This window comes from Odontesthes bonariensis, chromosome 21 (assembly GCF_027942865.1).
Source record: "Odontesthes bonariensis isolate fOdoBon6 chromosome 21, fOdoBon6.hap1, whole genome shotgun sequence".
Taxonomy (NCBI): domain Eukaryota; kingdom Metazoa; phylum Chordata; class Actinopteri; order Atheriniformes; family Atherinopsidae; genus Odontesthes; species Odontesthes bonariensis.
Genome location: NC_134526.1, coordinates 12196987 through 12215354, shown reverse-complemented (window position 1 = coordinate 12215354; position 18368 = coordinate 12196987). Strand labels below are relative to the sequence as shown.

General features: G+C 42.0%; 1 protein-coding gene across 1 annotated transcript; it reads left to right on the top strand.

Annotated features, from left to right (window-relative positions):
- Positions 1 to 645: 645 nt before the first annotated feature.
- kank2 (KN motif and ankyrin repeat domains 2) lies at positions 646 to 17970 on the top strand. Its single transcript, XM_075453775.1, has 13 exons — positions 646 to 749; positions 6790 to 6868; positions 9724 to 9802; positions 10593 to 11954; positions 12311 to 12520; positions 12615 to 12723; positions 12931 to 13566; positions 13657 to 13744; positions 14154 to 14373; positions 14869 to 15011; positions 15205 to 15405; positions 15487 to 15585; positions 17263 to 17970. Exons 3-13 carry the CDS (start codon positions 9766 to 9768, stop codon positions 17317 to 17319), a joined length of 3162 nt encoding a protein of 1053 aa, XP_075309890.1. The 5' UTR covers positions 646 to 749; positions 6790 to 6868; positions 9724 to 9765; the 3' UTR covers positions 17320 to 17970.
- The last annotated feature ends 398 nt before the right edge of the window (positions 17971 to 18368 follow it).

Genomic DNA, 18368 nt, shown 5'->3' with positions numbered 1-18368 from the left:
TACACATTGTAGCCTATTTAGCACTTATTACCACCACTGTAAGTTTATTAGTTATTCACTGTCACTAAAAAAAAAAAAAAAACATTTTTAAATGACTGTGTTTCCTTTATCTGTTTTTACCCATTTATGAGCTTTAAGTAGGTATTCTTAACTTAATACTCTTGGTATCACAGCGAGATATAATATCTTAATCTTTTCTGACTTTGTGAATTGCATCAAACACATTTGTGTTTCACAAGAGACTTAAATTTGGCAGAAATGCCTGCATATTATTGTCAATTGTTGTTTAGTATCTGTAAAATATAATGATTTTGTTAGAATGCAAAACTTTCTGTTAATAATTTTGCAGTGATGCTATATTTGAAAAAACAAAGCAAATGTTTACTTGAAGGTATTCTTGTGTTCTTAGGCTTGGAAGTTCTAGAGATACTTGATGTCCTGCTTATACTAAGAGTTATTCCTATTCTTACTTTTATAAAAGACCTGAAGATTGCACCATATTGGCTCTGTAGGCGGAACCCAAGGGGACTTTAAAGTCATTTGAAGTTCTTGGACGTCAGTAAGGTTCTTTCAGGTAATTGCAGACGTCCCTGATAGAGGTTGAGTGCACGAGCCTTCTGTTTGTCCTGGTGGCTGCTGGCCCTTTAAGAGGAGCGGGAGGGGGCCCGGAGCATCTTGGCTGCAGTGTTTTTGTCTCTGACAGTGAGCGCTCCTGGGCCGAGAAGGCTGTAAGGATTTCCAGAAGGAAGGTAAGAGCGGCAGATAAGTTCCATTTCCTCTGTCTGAGAAATACCTTTGACTCTTTGTTGAACTGTGTTTTAGAGCGCTTTGGACGACGCGCCTTATTGGGACTTCTTTTGTGAAGCGACGGTGCTTCCCATTACGCCGGTCCTTTTCCCCCCCTGAATTAACGGATCCTTAATACCAAAAACCTACCCTAGATACACTTACACCTTTGTAGTTATGCCTAAATGTTGAGACCAAGTGGGTTTCGTAATTTCCCATCAGCGTTTGTGAACCTTCAGAGGAATGTGTAACTGTGTCTCGTGGTCGCTCCTTGGTGCGTGTCTTTTTGTTCAGAGCATCATCGGAGGCGTCGCACGGCGACAAGAAGCGCCGTTAACCAAAGATTACCCTTAATAGCTTAAATCTAGACAATAATAACATTGCTCTCTGGCCCCAAAGTGCGTCTGCCACATCGAAGCGCGAGTTCATCCAAATCACATTTTCTTTGGGTTTCCTCTTGTTATTTCTTATCTCGCGAAAAGCGGAGCCTGTGTTGACCATCACTGTAAAATTCATTACATGAGGTCTGTTTGGTCATTTTGATAGATCATGCAAAGGACTTCGTCTCGCAACCTCGTCCTCTGATAAAACTGCTGCCTGTATTAGGCTACATTATCAGTTATCAACACCGTCTCTTCCAAAACAACTCGCTTGGGTTTATTCAGTCTTCGTAAAGATATCTTCCACATGTCTATTTGCAACATCCGAGCATTTTTCATTTCATTGAAAACTGGAAAACTCAATTAAGCCCGCGAGGACTCTGGGGAGAGGGTGGGTCTTAGGCATCCTGCAAGTTCTCATTACTTCCAGATGTTTTTCTTTGCGCTTCTTGCCCCTCACATTTGTTGGTCCCGGCGGCAGAGGCAGGCCTGTTGTCACCGAGAGTAGTTTTTATGGGTGAAGTTAATGGAGTTGTATGTCAACAGGGCAGGTGGAGTGTAAATGAACTCGAATGAACTGCTTTTGTATCTGTAACACTTATTTTTCTTGAAGTATATTGGTGATTCTTTCTCAAAAAAGCCAGTTAGTAAAACCTTATTAAGCACGTTACTAATACTAATACTAAAGAGTTCCACCGAAATCCTAGATATAATTCTTATGTATTATATTGATTGCATTATTTGTTTAAGAACCCATACTCTAGATTTTCATGAGACATGATGCTTTATGACGCAGCCTGAGTTGCTCATTGACCTGACTGGTCTGTAAACACGTCAGATGTTGTTTTCATGTTGGACATGCAGAACTTGGGCAGAACTTGGCAGGATGTGGGGGTGTAGTCATCAGCCTGCTACACTGCATCATACAATACACCACTGTCCTGCTGTTGTGTAATGGCTCGCAAACTATTAAATCACCTAACGCCGGGGAATAGCTTGGAGCAGCTGCATGGCACTGAGAGGGTCTTTACTCTTATGTTGTCTCGTGAACAGGATAGTAACAGTTCTGAAAGTGTACCATCATATTTTAGTGCAGTTCAGGAGCTCAGAAAGTAAAGTCCTGCAGAGTTTTCCTCCTTTTTCCACAGCAGTTTTAACAAAAATGGAACATTATTCTTCATGAAAGTAGTATGTACTCTTGGGCCATAAAATGGACCAAATAAGTCGTCGACAGATAATTCCCTCTAATTTGAGAGCTAGTGAGTATGATTGCATTAACAGTGAAACCCGTCTCTTCCTGGTGTATGAAGTACCCCAAGGAATTCCATCAGAGAATCCTGAGACTGCAATTTGAGAATCTATGGTCAGATCTGTCTGCTGCTGGAGTTTCCCTCAGCAGGTTTTTGGCCGAGCTGGAATGTGATTGTCTCATTACGGTGTTGGGACCCAGGGGTGCTGTGATGGCATGCAGGGCTATAAACCCCATTTGCACACTGGGCCACACGCCGGGCACTTAAATGGTTTAGCGAGACTAATGAAATTACACCCTGAATCTTCATGAGACTTTCTGTCCCAATTTTGATTTACTACAGATTAGTTTTTTACAGTTTTACTGCATGATTCATTTAATGATCTGTTCTGTTAAAACATTACAAAACATTATACTGTGTATCTTCCATCTCTTGATATGAGAAAGGTTTGTTGTATAAGTATCTATAACTTTGTTTAATTCCTTTTTTAGTTCATACAGAAACTGTCAGGTTGTGTTTTGATGTTATTGTGGCTGCAGGTACACTGTTTGAATCAGAAATTAGCGGAAACCCAACTAGTTTGTTGTTTTTCAACGTTTTCAAAGCAAACTACACGAGTTATTATCACCAGCACAATATAGTTTTTGGACACTAAAACAAGACATTTTTATGCAAGAGATGGGTTACTTTATAACTTAGAGATGAATATAAAACCCTATTATACTGTTCTAATGCACCATCTCATTAAGTGAACACAGCAAGTTAATACTCCTACTTAACACTGCTCATTTACAAAACCAGTGTAGGGATGTTTATAGTGAGCATATGGTCCAAATCTGGCTTTTGAGGTCCTAGGGACAGTAATGCATTCTCTTCTTGAATAATCTCACTGATCTCCTTTAATACATGAATGACTCAGAAGGCGGGTGGACTGCTCTGTCCTGTAAATGACATAAATGTACTGGAATTGTCTGTGAGGTGAATGATTTCTTGTCATGGTTTGTTGCCTTTGAGTCCACTGAGTATTTTGATCAACAGGTCTCTCCATATCAGGAAGTAATTGGTGAAATCCCTGAGAGGGATCCACTCGACTAAATCACTGCCGTATTAAATTTCCATTTCCTCTGCTCTGCTTTGCTGTGCTGTCCAGTCTGTACCACAACACAGACCGACGTGATCTTTTCACCCCATCATTGCTCTGTTTTTTTCTCCACCAAAAACCTTCCTGCTGTCTGGTCTTCACTGTCCTTCTCTCCAGACATTGCATTTTCCTGACAACAGTGTCGCACTCTGCTTCTCTGTTCGGCATCAGTCTTAATCTCCACCTCCACAGCTGCTCAGGAATTTTGTCCCAAAAGTTATTTTTTTGAGTGTGTCCTTTTTCCGGTGCCGCTCCTTGCCGCTCAGCCCCACCCTTGCTCAGTTTCCTGTTGAAGGTCAGCACAATGACCAATAGTAGACTGGCGGGTGTTTACTCTGCTCCTGTTCCAGGAGTAATGTGAGCTGGCCAGCCCCTCCTTTTGGCCTTACTCTGGCTACGACCAAACTGTTCCAGCCCAGCACCGTCTGCTCTTCCACACCACCGCTCTTTAATGTGAAAAACAGGGCTTTTTGCTAAAGGGCAAAGAGTTCTGGAGGTGACATCCCATATGGGTTATGATTTCACTGTCCTGAAGTTAAAGCTCACATTAGCCAAACACCACATGTGCCTTCAAGCATTATAACGCACTGTATTAATATGTTGATATGAGCTCATCTGGTTTCAGTGCACTCGGTGAAGGCTCATTCTGTTATGCGCTGACGTACTCTGCTCAGCCACATTATGCTTGGTGACAACAAAGAGATTTCTTGTAATTTTTAAAAAATGTATTATTCATTCAGAATAGGTTGGCTGAATGAAGCCCTCTGTGTTACAAAATATGGAGAAAAGCAAAGAAATATAAGTAGATATCTCAGCAAGTATGTCTTCTTTTGTGACCTTTGTGTAACATTTAAAGTGCTTGTTAGAATCTATTTTAAGGTCTTCTTTGTGGCCTCTTAGTCTGGGGAGAAAAACCTCAACAATAGTTTTTTTTTTTTGGTTGAACTTGGCACTGCATGTCAAAGGAATTCTCTATTGTCAGACTATTTTTGGGGGAGGAATATACAAATGATTGTAATCTTCTAGGCAGAGCCTTTTATGACTTTGAGAAAAGGTCAGACTTTATTTACTCTTCAAGAAGAGCACTTGTAGCTGTCTTTGTGAGCTTTCTGACATTACTCCTGCATTAACAGCAGCAGAGTAATTTTGGTGTCAGTAGCAGAACTTGCTGCAGAACTTGCTGCGATTCATACTGGTGGAGTCCAAACCTGAGAAGTGGCATGTTCTTCTCATTTGAGAAGTTTCCACCTAAAACTCTCAGCAGCCTATCTTTTTCTTTCCCCCTCCCCTTGCAGTTTCGCCTTTCTTCCTTCACATTCTCTCTCCCACTGTCCCTCACATACTGTACCGCTCTCCTCTGCTTTCTCCCTCTTCTAGCCATGCTCCATTTTTTCTTCTCGTTTGTGCTCTCCTTCTTGTTACTTTTTCTCTTGGGCTGGGAGGAAGTTACTGTGTTGTTTTTTTTTGCCCTTAGGGAATACATAGATGAAAATCCCTTTCCTGTAACCCTTTCTTCATCAGATCTCAAACTATCATCTCTGCTTTGCAACATCAATTAGCTTGGTATGATGATAGTGGCACATAAACTAAGAAAGCACTGAGAATCTCAGAGCTTTTCTATGCTTAGCTGACAGTAGAAAAAGGTGTGTTCTCCTCAGCAGGCTGTGGCTGAAGTTTTGTAGGCAAATTAAAAACGACTAAATCATTTGGCTTTCATATAATTTGTGCCCTTACGTGAATAAATCAGCTTAATAGCTACAGCTGTGTTTGTTGATCTGTGGGAGTCCTCAGACCTCAGACAGCGTTGATGTGTTGAGGGATCTGTGTGTTTTCATGTGTAGTGTGGGAGGTGATGGGAGTTTAGTTCGGCTCCTCTGTTACGTTTGGTATTTGTCTTACACAAGTATTTGCAATCTGTGCCAATATAGGGTTTATGACTAAGTGCTCTGCATAGATAAGTCTGTCGTTTATCTGTTTGACGGGAACTTTTTGCTTATTCCTGTTACAGTTAACTTTTTTTAAATATGGTGTACAAGTTCCTTAAATCCTATCAGAATATTTTCATAAAAATAATCAGTTTTGTCAGTTGTGTTGAGCCTTGGCCCTCTCTAGCTAAAGACATCAGCCACTTTGAGTGAGTCCTACTCTTTTATTTCCACCTTCTGTCAGTGTGTGGGCCCATAACAGTGCTGCATCAACTATTTGTTTGTTTTGAGGCAAATTTCCTTGCCGCACATATACATACTGTTTCTCTGAGTCTTTCTGTCTCTGAGATGCCCCTCCTTTCTTTCTATTAGAACCAGCTGTGGAACTAGGAGCTCAATGAATGGCTCTTTGTGATTTGGCTGCCGTTCCAGTCTAAAAGATCTATTTCTCCCACTACCCCTCCACCCTCTGTGGTCCTAGCATGACACCATTATGAAACAATGGAGTGAACAACAGCTTGTTATGTCATAATTTTATGCAAAGGTAACCCATCAGTGATTTTTAGGCTACACGGCCTTCAAACAAAATGTCGACCACTCTTACACAGCAGTCCGACTCTGAGCCGCTGTAGCCAAAGTATGAAAATCAGCAGACACCGTCATGCAGCTTATCCATGGACACTCACAAGAGTTAGGTCTGTGATGGGAGTGCATTAAAAGGCTCGTGAAATCAGTCTAGCCTGTGAAGGTGATGGTTGTTCCCACGAAACTGGAGGGTGTGTGTCTGTCCCACTGGATTTAGGAGTGTTAGACACATAAGTCAGAAAACTGAACACATTACCCAATCACATGGCAGGGAGTCTCCCGCTCCCAGCCTTGAATTGATTAGAGTGCCCTGAGCTGGAGTTAGGAAGGGGGTGGGGGTGGGGTGTTTCAATAAGCTGGGAAAGGAGCACTTAAACATGGATCAGGCTTCATTCTAATAGATCAGAGCCACTGGCATCTCATGGGGGTATAGTCTTTACATCCGGCTTGTCAGTCAAAACCACTGGAATGTTTTGGTACTTTTTTTTTCTGGCTTTGCAACCTGTATTTATAGTTTAGCAGAAGCTACTCTTGTAACCTGTCATAAGTCCGTCGTTGTCTTTGTGTCAACAGAGCTGCAAACTTTTAATGGTGTTTAACTGATGTCTCCTGATGACTGAGTCCAGATATCAGCTTTGTTTTCATTTTTTCTAAGCCTCAAACTTCTACAGTAAGACAGTGACAGCCAGTGTTCAAGTTTTCTTTATTCTTTTTTCCCACAGGTGCTGACTGTAAGTGGGCAAATAAAGGAAAGGAGAGGAAGGAGCCTGGGGAGGAGACATCCCATCCTCACAGCGGCTGGTACGAAACAGAAAATGAGTCTCTTTTCTCCTAATTCACAAACCATTCCCAAGTTCTGCAAAATAGCCATCACCAGAGTCTTAGTCAGTAAGGCAGTGGAAAAATCCATAAAGATCTTCCCTGGGTGTTGGAAACCGTGGTATTTCTTAGTTAGCAATACTGCGCTTTAATCCTTTGTAATGGTAGTAATAATTAGGTAACTGTTGAGTCTGATAAACTTAGGAGAGCTGACCTCAATATGCAGCCTGGCATTTGAAATGACTCGTCTGGGTGGTCTCAATCCTCTGACACAACAAAGAGACAAGAATGTTTATACATAGTGTAAATCATACCCAGTTTTTAAACCTTCAAATGTTAGCAAGAGTTTGGACATAAATTAAATGAATAAACCTAAAGCTTCACTGCATGCGCAAAAAACAGTTGTGCAATGCAAGAGAAGTCGCAGCACAATGCAGTTATTCTCGTTACATCTTACAGGACATACCACAGACATGTAATTTGTGCTGGATGACCTGCATCTTGCCCCCTGAGGGTAAGCTTAATCTTAATAGCAGGGAATGGAGGGAGTAGACCAGGCAGTGTTAGCTCCCTTTAGTATGGTATGCAGCTGTATAAGGAGGTAGGAGGGGGGGGGGGTATTTGGGGCAAGGCATTTGTCCTGGATGAGGCTAGTCAGGGAGAGTCATCCGAAGAATTGTAGTATGGCACAGGGGAAGGGCAAACACTGGTTTCTGTTCAGATGTCATCTCAAAGGAACTCTGTTTGAGAGCTGAGAGACCAGGGGAAAAAGGTCAGCGCCTCCGCCCCAGCCATACTCAGACACTCAGGGGAATACATACACACATGCTAACACATCTGAAACACCCAGTTAGCCACTGAAGGAAAAGCAGATGTGGAGGCCTGGTGGTGTGGGTGTTTCTGGGGAGTAATGTGGGCAGAATAGCTCCCACAGAAGTAAAGAGGGAATGTATATTTGAGGTAGTGAGTAATGAGTGTGAAGATATGACTTGAAGGAAAACAGAACTGCATTTTGGAATCAAAGAAAATTGAGTGGACAACGTCAGCCTTCATGTCTGGCAGGGATGTTTGGTTGCTAAACTGCCAACTCTAATTATATCTCATCAACTGTCCCCTGTCAGTACCGTCCTCCACCCTCCTTCCCACGTTCTCTCACCCAGTGTCTCACTTCCAGACACTCCTCTTGTCTGTGCCCTGCTCTCACTTTCTCACACATTTTGTCATAGTGACACTGTATGTGCCACATACAGTTGCTACCCATAATCAGTCTGACACTTGCACTGGAGATAAACAGACACTTGAAGTAAAGTATGAAGGCAGGGAGCCAAAATTAATTTTTAAAGTTTCGCAATAGTATTCAGATTTATTAAGAGCATCTTATCTGTGATGAAAAATGGATTTTTTTCAATCTGTCTTTTTTCTCTTACAACCTGCTACAGTATGTTCAGTATTTATGTCTGAACCATCTGATAAATGCCTCATGTGTAAGCTGAAAGATAGCTTATTCTTGGTGCTCTGTCAAATAAAAGTTTACCAGTGTGATTTGTTCTTACCACCATAGGGCCAGGAGTGCTTTAAAGTCCCAGTTTTAAAATGGGTCTATATGTGAATGCATTCAGTATTATCACAGTTCTATAACAATGGGTCATTTTGGTATGGGGGGGGGGGGGTGATTGATAAAAGGATACAGAAAAGGGAAACCTAACTTGACTGAAGCACTTCAAAATACCAAGTCAGTTTAGTCAGTCTTTCCAAGTGCCCTACTTTTCACAAATGAGCAAGCGTCACTGAGGGTCACAAGACAAGAGAGGGAGAGCAGAAGAAACGAGACATACTCTTAAACTGAATCAAATTGAGTATGCCTCTAGAAAGAAAGTGGTGGGTTTCAGCTTCTGATCTTGGCTCTTTAAAGCCTCAGCAATATAACGATGTTCAACTGACTAATGCTGTGGGTGGCTTAAACATTACATTCCCACAAAGTGATGACCTAGAAAGTTAATCTTTTCCAAGCAGACACAAACTGGCATGAAGGGGCAATACATTGTTGTTGGTAGCATGTTACTCTCCATGAAAGGAAAAAACCCAATCTTTTGTTTATAAAAAGTCCAAATGTTTAAGTTAACTTTGGAATGAAGAGTACATTGAAGTAACTTTTCAGCAGTTGACTGTTTTCTGTGTGAACGTAGTGAAAAAGTTAACTGGGAGAAAAGTAAGAGAAAGTGACCAGCTGAACTGCTGATCGTCAGCTGACGTTAAGGGGGGGGGGGCAGAAAAGCCCAGAGAAAAGACGAATAGAGAAGAAATTTTAGGTGGCAGATGTTGGGGAAAAAAAGCGAGTTGGGAGAAGGAGCAAAGACTGTGTGCAAACCCTAAATTGAGAGGCGAAGTTAGTGCGCACAGATGATTCCTAATAAGGTTGTAACTGGCAAATCTCTGTCCTGGAATTAGCTGCCAGGAAACTTTCCCTAGTAACTCTTGTCTGAATGCTATGAACAGAATCAAATACACAATCGACTGTGCTCCAAAAAATGAACAGATAAAATTAGGGATGGAGGCAGGAAGGTGACTCGGTCAGTAAAAGAAACCCAAAAACTTTCTTTCATTGTACAGAAAGAACAACATGGCCAAAACCGCAGCAATTTTTGGCAAGAACTCAAACCAGAAGCAGTGAAGAAGTCACTCTTTGTAAACACAGATCTTGTTGAGTTTGGTTTCAGGATACACAACTTGCATATGAGTGCTTTGACTTTGTTTTCCTATAAGTACATACAAGAAAAGCTTTATTTTTTATATTCAGTATGCTCTTTTATGATTTAAACTTCTCTGTGTCTCCACAGGTGAGAGTTTGTGTGTGACTGAGAAGCAGCCACAGGCTCATTATGGCTCAGGTACTGCACATGGACCCCGGCTTTCCAGGTACTGCCCCTATTTAATTTGACCAATAACAATAGATATAATGTCAAGAATTCTGAAATACCACTGAATCAAAAATAAATATATTATTGGATGAACAAATTAATAAATGCTTATTTCACTTATTTCTTAGCACTGGTTATTACAATCTCTTATCTTCAAATGAAAGGCATAGACCTCTGACTGAAGCAGACAGACAAAAGCAACTGCACCAAAGACAAGTTTGTTGTAGACCGCAGAGCTGATCCGATTTAGCACCAGCCCAGTAACAGTTTTAGCTGACTCAGTCAGATAACTACATCTCTTTGTTTGATTATAAGAGGTGGAAGTAAAAAGAACCGGGATATAAATGTGTCACTGGAAAATAAAAGTCCTCTGAAAAGTTCTTTGAAAAACGCCACTCTAAAAATGAATTTATTCAAGTATTTTGGCTCATGTATATAAATTTGTATTTGATTTAGATATATGTTTTTATAATGACACTCATTAATTACATATTTATTAATTTATGTATTTTTTATTTTTTGATAAAGATTATCTTTGTTGGGATTTAAACAGCCACACAGCCTTCCATTTAATTTAACAGTAATTTGTATAATATATGCACTTCTTGCAACGCCATGTTAGAGTGAGCTGCCTCATCTCTCTTCGTACCTTATTTTGGATTTTTTTTTCGAAATAAGGTACATAGGTAAATGCACAGTATTCCAGAGATGATACTGTTTTCTTATGTCTGAGCCCAAGATTAGACGCAGATTTCCGTTTGTTTAAAGTTGATTTCCTTCCCCTGCAGGGAAACTCAACCCGCCTGCTCCTCCTTCCCTGCACACCAAAGAGCAGGAGGCGCCCTACTCAGTGGAGACCCCCTATGGCTACCGTCTGGACCTAGACTTCCTCAAATATGTTAACGACATAGAAAAGGGGAACACTATCAAGAAGGTGCCTATCCACCGCCGGCCACGATATGGCTCCCTTCCTCGGGGCTATGGCTATACTGGTTCCTGGTGGACCTCCACAGAGTCTCTGTGCTCAAATGCCAGTATGGAAAGCCGGCATTCCTCCTACTCCTACTGTGCTCCGGGCTACCACACATCGCAGAGGCCCAGCTTTAGTACTGCTCGGGTGGAGAAAACCCTCTTAGATGCTCGCAGGAAGCTGGAAGAGGAGAAAGAGGGGCGGAGATTTTCCAGCCTAGGCAGCATGCACAGCAGTGTTGCAGGCTCTAACACCTCCCTCAGCAGTGCTCACAGCTTTAACCGTGCACAAGGTGGAGGTGGATCCTTTACTCCCATGAGCTCTGGCCTGTCTACCCCAGTGACTCCAACCCCTGCCCACTTGCAACATGTCAGAGAGCAGATGGCTGGGGCCCTGAGGAAGATAAAGGAGCTAGAGGAGCAGGTGAAGACCATCCCTGTGCTCCAGGTTAAAATTTCTGTGTTGCAGGAGGAGAAAAGGCAGCTCAGTGTCCAGCTTAAGAGCCAGAAGTTCCTTGGCCACACTCTGGGTTTCAGCCGAGGTCGTCCACGTGGGGAGCTCTACATCGACATCCCTGAAGAGGAGGCAAGCACTGGAGCAAAGAGCAGCAACAAGGCCCCAGGACCAATGTCTCCTACCTCACCTGAAGCCTCCAAGCAAGACTCTGGGTGTGAGATTGAAGACACAGTGATTGTGGGTGGAGCACGACCGGATGCAAGACGGGAAGTGCGCACCATCGGAGTGGGACCAGAGTTCACTAGAAGTAGTCGTCATGTTGGTGTCTGGGTTCAGGAGAAGGATCTGGGGCTGCTGTCTGAGACAGAGGCTCTCAAAGATCAAGTAGGTCAGCTTGAGGGCAAGTTAAAGAGGACAATACAGGAGCTGCAGGCTGCACAGCAGCAGGTCACAGCAGTGCAGAAGGCCCCTCAGCCAGAGCATCCAGTAATGGCAACCAACATGGGATGGCAGGAACCGCAAGGCTGCAGTCTGCACACCCTGGTCAGCTTCACACAGCAGCCACAGCAGAGGGAACAGAGAACTGTGGGGATCCAGGTGTACACACTGGAGAAGCCCACTGTGGTGGAGGTGGGCACGCGGCTCCTAGCAGAGACCTGCAGCACCCCGCCCGCTCAGCCAGTGGGTGGAGTCTTGGAAGGCCATAACAAAGGACAAATTGAAGGTCTGAGTTCATCTGGTGATTTGGACAAAGGATACTAAGTTACCAGTTAATTAGCTTAAATGAACAGTCAAATGCACTCCAGCACAAGAGCCTTTTGTGAAACATAACTATTTAATATATGTTGACAGTGTCAGAGATTACATAGGAAGTTTAATGAACCTTAGAAACACTTATCAACCTAAAATATAATACAACCACATCTAATTCCAGCATGAAAAAAATCATAGAGTGAATCAGCACCTGTTTGACAAATAAACCATACTTTATCAGATTATGTATGCCGTAATATTTATTTCATTGCATTTGTCCTTAAAAATGTTTAGCAAAGGTTTAAAAGTCTTCTCTCTGTCTCTCAGAAGCTCCAGTTGAATTGCCAATTGCAGTCAGCTCCAAGCAGGTACGCGATGTCCTGAAAAGCGGGTTGTCTTCCTCTGTACCTGTTGGTAATCCAGCCATCGCTGTAGCATCTGGTAATCAGATTGGTTTGGTACATTCCAAAGAAGAGGGGACACAGGCACATACAAATAATGAATCGATCCAGTCACAAGAGGGCTTATTGAAAGCAGGTAAGTGGATTAAACCCCTTCATCAACATGCTAAGCTGTTCTAACTACATCATACTCCATCTTTATGTTTGACTGGTGGTTTTTTTCTTTTTAGATTCCGCTCTACAGTCTTCTCTGAGATCAATAATGAAGCGGAAAGCTGAAGGTGAACCAGGCTCTCCCTCTACAAAGAAAAACCTTCAGTTCATTGGAGTCAATGGAGGGTAAGTGTCTATCACTGCAGACCAGCAATCAGCCATTTATATTCACTGAGCACTGTGGACATCAGGACTATACTGTTAGGGTTAAAAGGAGATGAGAAAAGTAAGAAATAAAGAATAGTCTAAATGTTACACTTCCTTCATAAACACATTGATAAAACAACAACATGTTACAAAATATATACAGATAAAAAGTACCTTGTTTTACAGCTTTGAGTCCACTTCATCCGATGATAGCAGCAGTGAGAGCTCAGACGAAGGGAGTGACTCCAGTGAATATCACGAGGCCAGAGAAAAACTACCGGAGTCTACTGTCCAGCACCAGCACACAACCCTCAACAAGGCTTTTCAGCCACAAGAAGAATGCACCAGTGTACCTCAGCAAACTGCAGTACAAGTACCAGCTGTCATTCCAGACTCACGGCAGAGTTCCAGCCAATCTGCAACTGTCGACACAAGACTGTCTGACAAAACTCCTTCACCAGCAACAGACAGTGTAGCACAATGTGCCTCACAGCCATCAGCAACAGATTTCACCTCAATTTCTCTATGTCCAGCAAGTGATTCTGCCTCTAACGAAACTGTCAACCAGTTGTCAGAAAAGCACACACCATCCCAGGAAGTCACTTCCAAATCCACTTCATCCAGCACTGAATCCACACCTGGGCAAAACTCCATTAAGTCTCCAGATACCTTTTCTCCAGCAACTAGTGTCACTAAAACCACTGAGAGTATCAAGCAGCAGGGTGACGTCCAGTCAGAAACATCTGCAACTTCCAGTCAGTCAGAGTCCAAGCAGGAAAATGAGAGCATTGCAAATGACACTGCAACTGCCAAACAAGTCAGGTAAATAAATGTGCAATTTACAGACAGTCTTGTCAGTCAGTTCGAATCTATGAGCATCAGTAATGATTGTTTTCTTCTTGCTTTTTACAGAGTGGAGCTGAGCGAAAGCCTGATGTCAGCTGTGTATGCCCTGCAGAAAGCCCTGGGGGAACCCAATGCCTTCAGCAAACAAGGAGCAGTATGTGTTAATTCTAAGTCTCTTATTATTCTTTTCTAAGAAATCTGAGAATTTCTAATGGCTTGGGACTCTTTTCCTATTGTTGTAAAACTGGGATTGTTTCTATTATATGATATTTGAACCTTACTGTATAAACAAAATGTGTTGCTTGTCTAAATGTCTTGGTTTTTCTCTGAAAACTAAGCTATTAACCAACTTTAAATGTGTTTTTTTACATAATTATTGGTGCTGAAAGAGCAAACAGTACTTTTTCTATGTTATTCTCCTGCTGTTTTGCTTCCTTCTAACCCTTATATCAATTTTGATTTCGCTTAAATGAGAATTCCTGACAAAGCCGTGTTTTTACATTTTTCTGGCAGTCTGTCACGTGTTTATTTGTCTTAAGCATTCTCACTGTCTCTGATCTCAGAGGGCGGCCTACACCACTGTGCTGCAGGAGTGGCTGCGTGTGTCCTGTCACAAAACCGCCGACACAGCTGTTGTCAAGGCCTACATGGACATTTTCGCCTCAATCTCCCCTCAGCTGCTGGAATTTGTGATCAACATGGCAGATGGCAACGGGAATACGGCACTTCACTACACTGTTTCACACTCTAATTTCCCTGTGGTGAAACTTCTGCTGGACACCGGTGAGCTCCTCTGCGTGTGTTTCTGTTTGTAAGAAAAGATGAAGATCTGGTGTGAAATGAGACTGTAACAAACCAGATGACACAAGACTGAATGAAAGTCAAGGGAGATAACTTTTGTTCATTTTTAAAAAACATTCAAAACCAAATCTCATCAGACATAAGCTCATAAGCTTTTCTTTGTTTCAATGAGTCAAGTATTTAAGTGCGTGTGTTCACGAAGCAGATATATAAACAGGATTTTATTTTAAAAATGGTTTTAATAATAATTTAGACATGGAAATGATTTTCTATCACTTTGAAAGTGTTGTGACTACAATTAATAACCATTAAACAATCATAATTAATTGTAAATCTGCTCCTGTTGAGGCTTAAGATTGTTTTTTCTTTTGACTGCTCAATCGGTGTCACACGTAGTCTTAAAATAAATCTGTCTCATACAATGCCATTGTCATTGTATGATCACCTGTCATAGTAATTGTCCTCTTTACCTGACAGGCCTGTGTAACGCTGACAAGCAGAACAAGGCGGGCTACACGGCAATCATGCTGACAGCTCTGGCCGCCTTCCACTCTGACAGCGACCTCCAGACTGTCCTGCAGCTGCTGCGCACAGGGGATGTCAACGCCAAGGCCAGTCAGGTGCGCCCTCTACTGCTCATTAGGGTTCACTGCATCTCCCCACCTCTTTGTCCAAGCCAAATATTATTTCCAGATGTTTCAGAATCTGCTTCTGCAGCATATATATATATATATGAATGTAGACTCAATGGCAGCTGCATATATCCTCATTGTGGAACCTAGAGTAAGAACTTTGAATGATGTGTGTTTGTAGGCTGGCCAGACGGCGCTGATGCTAGCAGTGAGTCACGGTCGAGGGGACATGGTGCGGGCGCTACTGTCCTGCGGAGCTCAAGTCAACATCCGTGATGATGACGGTTCCACTGCGCTCATGTGTGCCTGTGAACATGGTCATGTGGACATTGTTCGTCAACTGCTGTCTATCCCAGGCTGTGATGCAACTCTCACTGATAATGTAAGCAATTCTGTTTCACCACCTTCACAAATCCTGCCCAATTCCACCATCTTAGCACTCACATCTTCTTACATCTTGCAGGATGGCAGCACTGCTCTGTCCATCGCCCTGGAGGCCAGTCAAAACGACATTGCTGTACTTCTGTATGCTCACCTCAACTTTGCGAAGCCTCCTTCCCCTGTGAGTAAAATACCAGCACACTCTTATCACATAGTTACCATCTAGCATCAGCATTCAATAATTAATTAAATCTGTAAGAGATTATCAACTAGCTGTTCATGTCTCGACTCAAAAAGTATCTGACAAAGGAAATACAGGCCTTGTCTTCATGAGAAAAATGTCAATGAAGTTGCATATCAGCTTAAATTATATCTTGGAAAAGAGCAAACATAACAAAGTTGATGCCAGTGTTGAAGTATGTGAGAGATTTTTCTTCCATTAGCTGTAATTATTATTGAGATAATGTGGATGATTTGAAGCTTTGACCACTGCCATGGTAAGCTATGTTCAAACTGATATTATAATTCTTTTTTGTTTTATTAAACCTTCATTATTATTATGTATATGATAATCCAACATACGTTACTGTGAGTCTTTATTGATTTTAGGCTCAGAAACAGAGATGGGTAGCTCACAAGTTACAGCTATGCTAGCAAGATATCAAACATCTAGTTTTAGTCTTGGTCAGTAATAGATGAAGCTATAAAGTGCCATGTCAAAACTACACTAAGAGTTTGGTTAGGTTACCAACCGTGGCTAACTGTCTTATTGTAGGTGCATCTGCTCTCATCTGCCCTGTGAAACTCTGTTATGTTAGTGGATCATTTTCCATGCAACTCTAGGCAGCTGTGAATGTGACACAACACCAATCAGCCACAGCATTATGACCACCTAACCTGGTTCTCACGCAGATGGATGTTTCTCATCCATCTGGAATTTTGTCGGTTGCCTAGCTGTTCTCTGCTGTGAGTAGGCGGGGGTTGTATTCAAAAGAATTCAATGTGTGTGTCACGTACTACTTCGACCAATCATATCGAAAGCGGACGTGACGCGTTGGAGCGCGACCAGTCTCTCGGTCTGTGGTGGAAAATAAACAAAACACACAACAGCAGCGAGCAAAGCAGGAGCTAGCAGCAGCTAATCGTCCGGCAATGGCGGTAAATGATAGATGTTTGACTGTGTTCGTTGTCGCGCCGGATGCTACGTCATACCTGTTAACACCCCGCCCCACGATTGTGATTGGATCTAGGCATAGAGGCGGGCCCAGTTATGGGGTAACCGAAGACTTCGGGCTCAACAAGGCGAGCCCAGACCCTAGTGCGAGCTCACGAAGTGTAACGAAGATGCACGAAGCACGAAGGGTCTGTGTGAGAGCCAGGCTAATGACCACCTGCCTGATGTTGAGCATGTTATCCTTATGCTATGTGCAAACCTGAGTTTGAACAGAAGCGTTTGGTACTTGGAGGTTAGCAATAGGTCCTTTGGACCCTGGGGGATGTGCAGTTGGGTCTTTGTGGACTGGACTTGCTTCCCACAGATGTCATCAGAACCCCTTTGATTGGTAGGAATCACTGATTCATTGTTGTGTTCTTTGAGATCTTAAGCTTGTTTTTGCAGAGCACACTGTTTTCCTGCTGGGGGACACAGGGCAAGATGACAAAGTGATATCTATGCGAGTGCCAGTTTCCCAGCAGAACATTGCATTGTGCAGTGTTGCTCACTACACCCGTCAGTGGTTTTAATGTTGTGGCTGATTGGTGTATGTTTGTTATACAACTAACCTCCCAAAACACACTTTCATTGAAGGATTAAATAAAAGTTTGGAATATTCCTTTCTTTTTTTTCAACTTTGTCTAGGTTTCACCAAAGTCTCCTCTCTTGGGTTCTTCTCCTCCTGCTGTCGAACCAAAATAAACCACTCCCCTGCAGCTCACAGCAGCTACATGACTCCACATATGTTTTGTTCAGAGTTTTTCTGTGCATTTGTTTTCACCCTCAATAATTTAGGTACATTGTGATGTGCAGATGATGACATGACAGCTTGCATTATCCTCATAGTTTTTTTTCATACACTGTTGTCTTTTTGTAATCTCAGTGGTGATCACTAGTATGTTGAGTGATAAAGTGAGCATTTAGCAGCGGTGCAATGCTTACTCTGGTCTTGCAACAATTCACCTGTCTGCACTGTCTGTAGTGGCACTTACAAGTCAAAACTGTTTCTCAAATTTCATTATACTGGTCATGATTATACATTTTTGGTTTTATTCCATATTAGTTTTCTGTTAGTTTCTAATAGGCGTATGTGTTTAATTCTAATGTGTACAATAGCTCTTGCACAGTAGCACCATTATGTGTGACCATTACTGCCATTTGGAATAACAAAAGCCACCCTTTTCTTAGATAAGTGTCCTTGCATCAACTAGCTCATTGGTGCTACTAAATAAAAAAAAGACAACACCTCAACCGTATACACAAGATTTATTCACATCAGAGTATTTTTATATTGAGTTTTTTTTTAAATTCTGACTTAATTCAGGACTTCTGAGGCTCGTGATTTTTTTATTTTCCAAGCTGTGGAAGATTTATTACCAGGAGACAAACATTAATGTTATGTATTGACCACATTTCACAAATTCTCTGAAGGCTGCGGTACCATGGTCTTTTTTTTTTCTTTTATATGTGAAGGTATTTTGGTGGTAGGGAAAGATTAGAAAGTATCTGTGTATGTCATAAGTGCTTAGAAGATTTAAGATGACTTGGTTGCTAAATAATGGAAAGCACTGGTGAAGCTGGTGGGATTTGTCAGAGAACCAGAAAGTGACAGATTTGGGTTTAAGAAAGCATGTCCCATGTAAGATATGAATATTGAAATAATATATGTCAATACAAACTCATAATTATTTTGCCTAAAATGTAACTCTTTTAACAAAAGTACATAGGCTATTGATGTCAAAATTTCTATG

Excerpts from the sequence above, each read along its gene's own strand:
- kank2 (XM_075453775.1), top strand. The coding sequence starts at position 9,766 with ATGGCTCAGGTACTGCACATGGACCCCGGCTTTCCAG. Across the intron at positions 12,521-12,614 it reads AGAGGGCTTATTGAAAGCAG|ATTCCGCTCTACAGTCTTCT; the intron begins GTAAGTGGATTA and ends TTTTCTTTTTAG. Across the intron at positions 15,012-15,204 it reads TCAACGCCAAGGCCAGTCAG|GCTGGCCAGACGGCGCTGAT; the intron begins GTGCGCCCTCTA and ends GTGTGTTTGTAG.